Raw genomic sequence first — 11,261 nt, forward strand, 5'->3', positions numbered from 1 at the left:
TTTGGAAGATCATGAATACTTTTGTCACTATGTCATCTCAAGTCCACATGTCATGTGTAAAGTGTATACAAATTGTACATAGATGCAGGCACATTGACATCATGTCATATGGCTTATCATGCCATTTCACAAACATGGGTTCAAATCTAGCAAGTTTTGTCCCCTTGTTGAATTGTTAAGCCATTTGAGAAACCTAGTTTCAAATCTAGCAAGTTTTGCCACCCCTTGTTGATGAATTTACCAAAAGTAAGGTCAAAAGTAGGCTTTACACATTGTGATGGTCTCTATCTTTGTGTGCCAATGCAATTGCCAACAAACATAGTTGAGATTGAGCACTCAAATACATCAAAGACACTTGGTGGTTGGATGAAACCCGTGCAGTTTTCAGACGTGGGTGTGAGTCTTAATAAAGAGGCACTTTAAGAGGTGTGTGTGTGTGTGAACGAATCAGAGGCACAAACAATATTTGCACTTGATGAAGCTCTACAGTTCGAGTGTGCTCAATATGTCACCTTTGTCCTTGTATTGAGGAAGGGCCTCGACCTTGTGGCACCTTTACTGAATTATTATGAAATTAATAATACGGCTTAATCACATATTCCTTTTCTTTTTGACACATAGAAAAGGCCATTTTTGCAGACTTGTCCAAAAAAGCATAGTGACACCTTTATAGAGCAAAGACTGCAAAATCCTGCCTTGGACAAGTGAATTGCAGAGGATCATCGAGAGAGAGAGAGAGAGAGAGAGAGAGAGAGAGAGAGAGAGAGAGCTTCTTCTTCTTCATATTTACGAGAGAAGGTTCACCCTAAAGCTCAGCGCCATAACTTGCATGCGGTGAAATTCTGCAAAACATCCTAACTACAGAGTGAGAAAGCCCCGATTCTCCGTGTCCAGTAATTACAGAAAAGGCAGAGGCAGGGGCGTATAATGTGCCATAGCTGAAAGACAAATTTAATGGGGAGGGTCGATTTCTTCACGGGTTACAGTGAGGCCAATCGGTATGCAGTGAAGGAGGTGATTGGGAAGGGGAGCTATGGCATCGTATGCTCTGCCATTGACAAGGAAACGGGCGAGAAGGTGGCAATCAAGAAGATAGAGGACGTGTTTCAGCATGCATCTGATGCAATCAGGATACTTAGAGAGATAAAGCTTTTGCGCTTCTTGCGGCACCCTGACATTGTGGAGATCAAGCACATTTTGTTGCCACCCTCTCCGCGTGACTTCAAGGACATTTATGTTGTCTTTGAGCTCATGGAGTCGGATCTTCACCAAGTGATTCGGGCAAATGATGATCTTACTCGCGAGCATTTTCAATTCTTTCTTTACCAAATGCTCAGAGCTTTGAAGTTCATTCACTCAGGTAAGCTTGCTCTTTTGTTGGGTTAGGCAGACTTGCACTTTCCTTTAAAGGTGAATCTGGGCTTATCCTGGTTCATCTAGGTTTATATATGCTGTAATTTGAATATCTCTGTAGCCTACTCTGCTTGTCTATAAGGTACATTTTTGGCTGTGGTATCAAATCATTGAGCTGTTCGAATTTTTGATACTGTGTTTCCCAACTTGGCGGAAGCATCTCTCCGCCCAAGTGCATTCAAGTGTATTAGCCAGACCTTTGTATAAATGTATGTTCATATGTGTCTTTGGGGGGCGGGGTGGGTATTTGGAATTTGCTACCTATAGTAGCAGTGAAGTCATTTCTATGTGTGATGGAGCTGATGATTATATGTTAGAATGACTATCATGAATTTATAAATTACACTTTTGTAACTCTTTGTTCATCTAGGTATATGGGTGTATCACATTCTCTTTATCATTAGCATAAAGGTGGCATGATGTGAAGAAAAAATTGTTGTAGTGTAAGGTTACCTCGCTCACAAAAAATCAACTCAATCTGAGAATGTGAGCTAGGAGGGTATTGGTGACGCTGCCTGGGATCCCGAACTTGTTTTTTGATGATTACAGCTTTGTGGCTAAAATACTGGTGCATGTACAGTCTTCTGGTCGCAGGCAATCACAGCAATTTGATCGCTCTTAATGACACTTCAATTTTTTTCAATGCAAGGATTTAAACACCCTTGTTTTATCATATCAATCCATAATTAATTCTGCAAAGTCTTTTTGCATATACGCTGGCATACTTGGTCTATCAATGCAAATTGTAGTGTGCTTTGGATCTTAATCTGGTTCCAAGCATTGTTTACATTTCTCTTTGCAGGCATTTGAGCTCATTAGCTTTGTCCTACTGATGTATTGAGTATGTGTCATATGTGCATTGGCTGGATGCTTGCCTTTTCCCCACATTGGCATAGTTGAAATTTGAAAATGGTATTAGGTCATGTCTAATTGTAGGCACAAAAAGACCTGCATGTGGGCACATTGATATATTTTTTAATCTCCCTGGTGGTTTTCTTTGTGTAAGAATTATTTTCTTTTCGTATGGGAGGTAAATTAATTTTAATCTTTGTTTTGCTCTCCAGCTAATGTTTTTCATCGAGATCTGAAGCCAAAAAATATTTTGGCCAACTCCGATTGCAAGCTCAAAATTTGTGATTTTGGGTTAGCTCGTGTGACTCTGAATGGTGCTTCATCAGCCATCTTCTGGACTGTAAGTGTTTCTCTTTATTGGGGGAATTGAACTTCTTTTGCCATAACAATGAACTTGCTCACTCTGTGTTTTCTCTGTCCAGGATTATGTAGCAACAAGGTGGTATCGAGCTCCTGAGCTTTGCGGCTCCTTTTATACAAAGGTAGCATTTTTGCACTGCTTTTGGTACTGAACATTGCTTCCAAAAAAATTTATATCTATAAAATTACACACTTTCAGGTGCAACCGACTCACTAAAGTAGAAGAGAGAGAAATGGGATTTAATTCATTTTGATTCCCTAGATTGTGATGGGAATAGATAGTTTTAGTGTGTACATGCTGCTGTGCATATAGATGTCTGTTCTGGTTTGTTATGAACTAGTAGGATAATTGGCAACCCCTTTTCTCTTTTTTGTGTTGAGCAAAAATGTAGTCTGATTTGATTGATTTTCCGTAAGGTTTGGTTTTGGCTTACTGGCTACCGTAGTCATGTGCCTGTCTTCTTCCATGCTTATGCAGTATACAACTTCCGTTGATATCTGGAGCATTGGATGCATATTTGCTGAAGTATTGACTGGGCAACCATTGTTTCCGGGTAGGAATGTTGCTCACCAGCTGGATCTCATCACGGATTTGCTGGGAACACCTTCTCCGGAAGCTATTGCCAAGGTTTGATAGTGATTGTTGTTCTTTTTAAAACCTAAAGATATGTTAAACTCCTTTGGGTTTGGAAGGAGATATTCATGATAAATGCCTTGAACTGGAATCTGCCAATCTAATTATTATTTCTTTGAACATGGTTTTATTTGCTCGCACCTATTTTGATTTTCTTATCTTGGTTTGGTAAATCTGCTTTTGTTGAGAAATCGTGCCGGCAATCATCCAAAAATAGATATACCTATAAGCTTCATCATGCTTGGTATTGACCAGATAACACAGTATTGACTAAATAATACAACATTTCTGTAAGCTAAAGAAATCCACTACAGACCTAGAAGATGCAAAACATAATCAAACAAATAGAATGTTGAAAACTTGTGTTAACTTCACTGCTTGTCCAATCAGGAAGAATAAGATCATCACCTTTATCATGCATAGCCTAGACAGCAACTACAACATCTGCACTCACGTCATCAATATACCTAGATGAATCCAGGATAAGCCCAGATTCACCCTTAAAGGAAAGGGTAGGTGCAGGTTTTTTAAAGTACAACCAACAAACCGAGTTTCTATCACACGCAAAGATGAGGGGCAAATTCAGCAATGATAAGGGTTAGTACCAAGTAAGAGCAAAGATACTAAAAGCTGTGTGTGCATGGGGTCTGGCATATATTTTACACGGCACTAACGACGTTACACACACACGCACACACACACACTCATCAATCCTGTCTTTTGATGATGTAAGAAGTTTGCTTCTTTTCATCTCGTCTTCTTGCTTGATGTTTATATTGAACTGTTCATCCTTGTTACTGTGATATTCTAGATTCGGAATGAGAAAGCAAGGAAGTATTTATCCGCAATGCGGAAGAAGCCGGCCCCACAGTTTCACCAGAAATTCCCAAATGTGGATCCTCAAGCAGTCCGTCTTTTGCAGAGACTACTGGCTTTTGATGCTAATGACCGACCGACAGCAGAAGAGGTAAGAATTTGACAGCAGAAGAGGTGCCAATCCTTACGTGCTTGCTGTTTCCCCTACATGCACGTATCTATGCTCTAGAAACACACATTCGTGCAAGTTTCTAATTATTGTGAGGGTATCGCAATATCTTGCAGGCTTTAGCAGATCCGTTCTTCAAAAACCTAGCAAAACTTGAGAGAGAACCTTATTCTCAGCCTGCCCCTAAAACTGATTTTGAGTTTGAGAAGAAACACTTGACAAAGGAAGATATTAGAGGACTCATTTATCAGGAGGTAAGGCTCTAACCGTCGTGAGTTGTTGATGATTACGTAAGCATGAGAGCTTTGATAGAGATTCCTCAATTTTTAATTCTGACCAGATACTCGAATACCACCCTCACGTTATGAAGAGCTATGCAAATAACAGAGTTCAATTAAGCTTCACATTCCCAAGGTATGTCTTCCTTGTTTTCTTTCATCGTGCATCTGAGTTTTACCTGTCTGTTGTTGCTCCTTGCCCGGCCAGTTGTCCCTAATGATTTTTCCATTATTTGATAGCGCCGTTGAACAACTTAGGCGGCAGTTTGATCACATACAGAGACAAGCTAAAGAGCCTGTCAAAGTGCCCATGGAAAGGAAGCCTACATCCCTCCCAAGGCATGCTTTTGAAGAAAATGTTGAGGACTTTCTCAAAGGGAGTTGCAAGATGAGGGCTCTTTTGTTTTCTAGTCCTTACGTATTATCTTATTCTGCCTTTCAGGGAGCGTGTTAAAGAACCGCTAGAGGAGTTACATAAGAATGTGAATGGGAATGATCGCGGTCCCTTATGTCCTTTACCTAGTAGGAACACGGTAAACCGGTCCTTGTTAGGATCCCATAAGGTGGTTCCAGGTAATGGAAAACATGTCTAGTCTGTTCCTGTTGTTTTGGTGGCAGCAGTTCGGTTGTTGGGTTGGTATTTTCTAATAAGAGGAAAGGAGAAATAAGGCATTTAGCCAGCAAAAGAGTGTATAGCCATTCAACATTTTTATGTAATTGTAGGCTTGCTTCATCACGGTTGAGTGTGCGTTGCATGTGTACCATATAATGCTTTTGTTTAGTACTAGGCTTCATCATTTTTGAGTGTGCCTGGCATTGGAGCTATGACAGAAACTCAGTATGCAGACCATATTTAATTTGTGCTTTTGTGAGCGCATGCTAGAGAGAGAGAGTATATTGATACCCAGTTCTTACCCACTAGTGGGCATTGATGTTAAGGTACTTAGTCATTGCTATGTATGATGGAGACGATCGTTATATTGTCTTGTGGATGACTGCCGCTAGTCTAGACTCTATTACTTGCAGATCTTTTCATATTTGGGTCTGGGCTTTTCCTGGATTCTGTCAGGTGTGTGCATGCACGCGCGTGTGCCTGCATACTTATCTGTTGGCTTTAGCTACTTCACCTAGTGCGATTAGCGGTGTGAGCATTGCTACGTCTTTTGAGGGCCTGTCAAATAGTTGGCTGTCTCAGCATCTCCCTTCAACATTGTTGGAGAGTAATTGAACGAGAATGCTGGCTACCAGAACTTTTAAGCCACTAGAATGCTTTTGAATGATCGAGGGGAAGGTAGCCAAAGTGTTCTGTATAGGGAAAAGATAACTTGTGGTGGTGTTTGAGAGGAGAGATAGATGGTTTTCTTCTCACTTTTACATGGCTAATAGTTTGTGAGCTTTATATGGCGTACTTTTATTCGACATTGCTAAACTGTTTTGCCTGCCATCCAGGGGAATCACTGAAGGCTAGTGCAGCTCCCGATACGAATGTTCCGACAGCCGATGCTACTAAGCAGGAGCAATCAAATGTGAAGCGACTTGTGAAAAATGCTAGCTTAAGTTTCTTTCAAAAAGCAGGGTCTCAACACTCACAATCAAAATCTCAAAAACTAGATCAGGCCAGCAGAAAAGAAAACACAAATGACAAACCAGCAGTTCCATCTCGATCTCGATCCATGGGAAGTACCGTGGCGCGGTTGGTGGCTGCATTCTCTGGAGGATCAATTCACTAGTGATGGAAGGGAAAAAGCAAGTGGGAAACGATACGCAACTGGATGTGCATTGATTGTTACATGCGTACGATCATTTCCTTGCTCTTTGGAATGAGCCGTTATGTGTGTACCTCATCTTATGACTTCAGCTTGCTGACCAAGAAGCACAATGCAGCGCTATATCCACACAATGGCACGCAAAACTCGGTCAAGTGGACATAGTAGCCATTGACACTCACAGTATCTAGGTGGTCTACTATGAACCGCATGGAGGACGCCATGGCTGACATAGTTAATGTTGATTTCGAGATGCCTTTGTTAAAAGAAGTTGCTGTCATCTCGCCTATTATTGTGACGGACTGTCGGGGAAAAGCACACGGGCAATAGGTTACACTGCTAACATCATACCTAAGGTTTATTTTTTGGATTGTATGACTGCATGCAGCCCCAGAATTGTATGCAACTTCATATGTTTTACATAATTGAGTTAATTTATTCATGATGCACTTCATGTGCCGTAAGACACTTAGGTAGTCTTACAAAGTGTGTGATTTTTGCAATTTTTTGATCTAGAGCTTGTTGCCAGAGAGTTGGCTGTTGTCTTTTTGGGAGTGTTGTGTATGAATGTTCTAGTTGTGCACATAAATTTGTGAAGATCAACTTAGGAGAGAAACTTCGAAATTGGTGTAGTTGTGGCAAAAGAAGGTAGTGTAGAGAAGATTTTCTTTGCAACAAGAGTTGGCTTGGGCTTTTAATGAATTAACATCCTTGCACCGACAGGGTGTAGTACCTAGCAATCGAGTAGTTAGAGGTTCAAGTCCTCCAAATTCCTGTTGTTATTAAGCAATTGCAAAAGGACATATAAAGACCTTGGTAAGTGTGTGAAGATAAGTGTGAGTATATTCTATACAAGGTATTCATAGGTCAAGTGAAGCACTACGAGAACATATTCTCACAATGAGACGAATGTAGTCTATACAACGGAATTCACAGATTGCATGAAGCTCAAGACTTATAGTCACTCATGCCATGGTCTGATCATAGAAACAAATTCCAACATTATCACAGGGAATAATACCCATTCGAGCTTTCAATAAGAGAAATGCCCCTTTGTGGGAATGTCACCCCTATTGAGTATCTCTCAGACAATCTTCCAAGAATGAGCGATGTGATGTGTAATTTGGAATTCGCTCTTCACTACATGGTAAAGCTCCCACATTGGTTTCTAATTTGAGGAAAAATCTCTCATATTATATTGGATAATAGCTGAGACAAAGCCTAGAAAATGTGGGATTGTTGCATCAAGCGTGCTGTGGTGATGGCAAGTACACATGAAATGACCAAAAAAAAAATCTTCAGCCTTGTCATATGACTTTGTCCATTGGTTGCTCTTTGGATGCAAAATCTCATTATCATAATCAATGTGCTTCTCACCAAGTTGGGCAACCTCACCTTGTGAGACAACCCCGATGTGAACAAAGTACATGAACCTACACAAAATGCATGTGTTTGCATGCCAAAAATGTTGCATTCTGTCTCTTCTTCGGAAATCAAGACGTGCATGTTAGTTCCTCCTTTGCATGTCATAACAATTGTTAGTTTGTATCTTGAAATCAAGACATGCATATTAGTTCCTCCTTTGCTCGTCATAACGATTGTAAGTGTGTATCTTGAAATCAAGCACTTCTAGCACCTTTGCCTCCATTTCATGAAGCAACGGCTAATGAAAATCCTAACAATAAAGAAGCAATTGTAGCCATAACCAATGCTTCTTCTCAAGTGATACAATCGAAGTCTACACAATAACCAATTGGAAGGTTGTTGTAGATGACAGACTTTAGTATGCATGTTTTGATCATGTGAATGTTGCCAGTTTGGTATGCTTGCAAAAATTATGAGATGGTTGCTTTGTAGTCCCTCCTATTGCAGTACCCTTCAGACGTGTGTATGTGAAGGCAATTTTTTTGGGCAAAAGAAAGCATTCTAAGTTTGTAAAGAGGATTTAACGTGATTTACTTGCAAATGTAGCTTGTCTATATGGATGCTTCTTGTCCTATGCATCCTTTATCTTTGGAATCCATTTGAACTTCGTAACATTCAATTGATAATTATTCGAGGCATGCATGGTTATATCCATATAAAGTAGAGCCCGAAGTATTTATGTGCTTCAAGCAATTTTTGGTCATGGCTTGATACTGTAGGTGGATGTTATGAGGGTGCTCTCCCTTTTGATCAAGGTATCGCAATTTAATAGAATGAATTTAAGGCATTTTTGGCTAGTCATGGGATAAAACACCAATATACAATGCAGTATAGCTCTAAAAAAATGGCGTTTCTAAGAGGAAAAATAGGTCATTGATGGATGGAGCAATGTATGGTCAAAAAACCAAGCTACTTCATGCAATTTGGCTAGAGAATGTCATGTGTGCTTCATATATTCTCAGCATATGTCCCACTAAGCTTTGAAGTCTATCACTTCATATGACGCTTAGCACTACGAGAATCCTTCTACTACTAACTTGCATTTATTTTATCTTTTACCCTAAACATGACAAGTGTGTGATGTATATAGTTTAGAGAGCAAAGACTACAGGTTGTTGCGTCTTCTACCTCAGCATATCTTGATGAGTCATGATGCAGCTTTGTGGAGGATGTTGTGTAGCCATTGCTGTCATCATGTACCAAAGAGACAAGTCCCAAGTATGAGTGACACATCAAAGCAATGATTATTCTAACCGGCATCATGAGCCTTGTTGTATATGGTCTAACCTATGAACCTCCTCTTATGAGATGGTAGAATGAGTTCAAACGATGTACATGAGTCTACACATGATCCCACATTAGTCAAAATCAGCCCCTACTTTCATGGGTCAAACCCTCTTCCTAGGATCACTTGGTGGAGGCTCAAGCACTTGTTTAGAGTTGTAGTTGTACTACATACATTGTAGTTGTTTAGACTTGTAGCTATACTACATACATGTAATACCCTTTAGATGCTTAGCTCAAGGATCTAAAGAGAGCCCTTTGTAGTCTTTCATGAATACCGAATGTCCGACATTGGCCTACCATGCTAGAAGCAATAAACTCACTCATCAATGCAATGCAATGGCATGCATCCTTGAGTGATACTACCTAATGCACTACACAAACTTTTCTTTTGTTGTTTCAGAGTTTTTTCCTTGTGTAGCTTCCATCTTGTTTGCATTCAAAGATATGTAGTGACACTCTGATAAGAGGAGATTAAACAATGAAGGTTTACTCTCGATCCTCTTCACACACGCATGGAAAACCCAAATATCTTGTTTTTGGATGTCCTCAACTGGTTCTAAATGGTCAACTTCGATACAAGAAGGATTATTTTTGCCTATACAAGAAGCAATGCGTGCTAGCTTGGATTTCCTTTGTATGTTGCATGTTGGAACTTGCTATATTGGTAGTGATGAAATGTTTTCTTTTGGGTGTCCATCTAGTACAATTGGAGTAGGTTTACAATACAGGGGAAATTTTTTGAAACTTTTCAAATTCTCTTGGATGATATCATGGTCGAGTATGAGCGTAAGTATTTTTCAAGACTTTCACTATTAAGTCTAGTTTGGCATTCCTCAGTAGGTGGCCATCCAAAAAATTGTGAATCCATGGGAAAACATAACAATCTTCATCACCATTATTGGAGGTATTTTGTAGAAGGAGCTCATTTGTGAGTATCCACATGCAATAAAATCTTAATCAAGAGTCTCTTTTTTCATTCTCTACATCTTGGGGATTAAGAATGCATGCTTGATTAGTTTGATTGATGGTTGATATAGTTCACTTGAGTGCTTGTGCACAAGTTAGTGAATTTGCTCCCCTTTGAGTCACTCATGGATTAGGGCAAGAATTAGCGAGGGGCATGGGATTGTGTAGCATGTGCTAGAACCAAAGACAAGAGTATCCATCTATCAAAATGTAGTGCTACATCATCATACTATTTTTGAACTTGAGCTACCCTAGCTCCTTGGAAAGGTAAGAAAGGGATTGGTGAGCATAGAGTGAAGGGGTTGGGATCGGGGGTTCACTACAATAAAAAAAGGTCTATCACGTGGGTTTAATAGCAGGGGTTATTTTATTCTATATTTTCTCATATCTTCACATGAAGAAGGGTATTGAAAAAATGACCTTGATTTTTTTTAAAATTAGATGGAATAGAAAAAGGTCCTTTTATTGGTGAAAAACTCACAGTTGAGGGGTTTTATAAATAGTCCTTGAATGCAAATGATATATAGGATTTACATAAATGAACAATGGAAGTCTAAGACATATTGGTTTTAGGATGTTGCAAATGAGATGCAACTAACATTATGACCTCTACATTCCTTGGTTTGTCAAATTGATATTAGGATATGCTACATGCAAGGATTAACTAACCTTGAATCTTGTGTGTGTGTGCGACGAGTCTGTTGTTAAGGTAAAGATATTAGGCTTCATTCTTACCAATAGCATAATGTATTTATGGCCTCCTGAATTAGCATAAAAAGTCTTGTCACCATTGTGGCCATAGAAATGTACTATGTTTTCCTCTGGTTGAACTATTGTACTTTGTCTTGTGCTGCTATTACTAGTTGGATTCAATGCACTTGAACTACTCTCTAATGGACTTGTCCATGCTCAGTCTGCAACTTTCTTGTGTCAAATTTTGACCTTTCTCGATGGAGAATTCTTCAAGTCGGTCAGAAGAGATCGATTATGAAAATCAATTTTTGCACTTGACTTGTTCTTTTGATCCACTAAGAGTTAGATAACTCTAACTCGAGAGAGCTAGAGGTAACAATGACTCAGAATGTGATTAAATGGCTCTTTGTAGCCAAATTTGCTAAGAACTTCAATGTCTCTAGGCCTCATAATTTTTAGATGGAGTCTTACTCTGATTTTAAGCTGCCAACTAAAGCTTGTAAAAAACACTAGGCTACTTCAAGGCAAGCATAGAATCTAAGCCCGGATTTTGCAGTTTTAGCTTGTTACATTAGGAGATTTCGGAGGTCTTTTGGAAGAGA

The 11,261-nt window shown here is 39.6% G+C and overlaps 1 protein-coding gene across 1 annotated transcript; it reads left to right on the top strand.

Annotated features, from left to right (window-relative positions):
- Positions 1 to 664: 664 nt before the first annotated feature.
- LOC147447909 (mitogen-activated protein kinase 15-like) lies at positions 665 to 6,737 on the top strand. The gene is made up of 10 exons (XM_086523811.1): positions 665 to 1,360; positions 2,478 to 2,605; positions 2,688 to 2,747; positions 3,104 to 3,253; positions 4,071 to 4,226; positions 4,361 to 4,498; positions 4,585 to 4,658; positions 4,763 to 4,861; positions 4,965 to 5,095; positions 5,972 to 6,737. The coding sequence occupies exons 1-10, from the start codon at positions 955 to 957 to the stop codon at positions 6,250 to 6,252; spliced, it is 1,623 nt and encodes a 540-aa protein (XP_086379937.1). The 5' UTR covers positions 665 to 954; the 3' UTR covers positions 6,253 to 6,737.
- The last annotated feature ends 4,524 nt before the right edge of the window (positions 6,738 to 11,261 follow it).

Source organism: Adiantum capillus-veneris, chromosome 11, assembly GCF_014529385.1.
Source record: "Adiantum capillus-veneris isolate H3 chromosome 11, ASM1452938v2, whole genome shotgun sequence".
Classification (NCBI taxonomy): domain Eukaryota; kingdom Viridiplantae; phylum Streptophyta; class Polypodiopsida; order Polypodiales; family Pteridaceae; genus Adiantum; species Adiantum capillus-veneris.

Bases quoted from the DNA above. Each gene is read 5' to 3' on its own strand.
- LOC147447909 (XM_086523811.1), top strand. From the start codon at position 955: ATGGGGAGGGTCGATTTCTTCACGGGTTACAGTGAGGCCAATCGGTAT. The intron at 4,499-4,584 runs GTAAGGCTCTAA...AATTCTGACCAG, and splicing joins GAGGACTCATTTATCAGGAG to ATACTCGAATACCACCCTCA. The intron at 4,659-4,762 runs GTATGTCTTCCT...ATTATTTGATAG, and splicing joins TTAAGCTTCACATTCCCAAG to CGCCGTTGAACAACTTAGGC.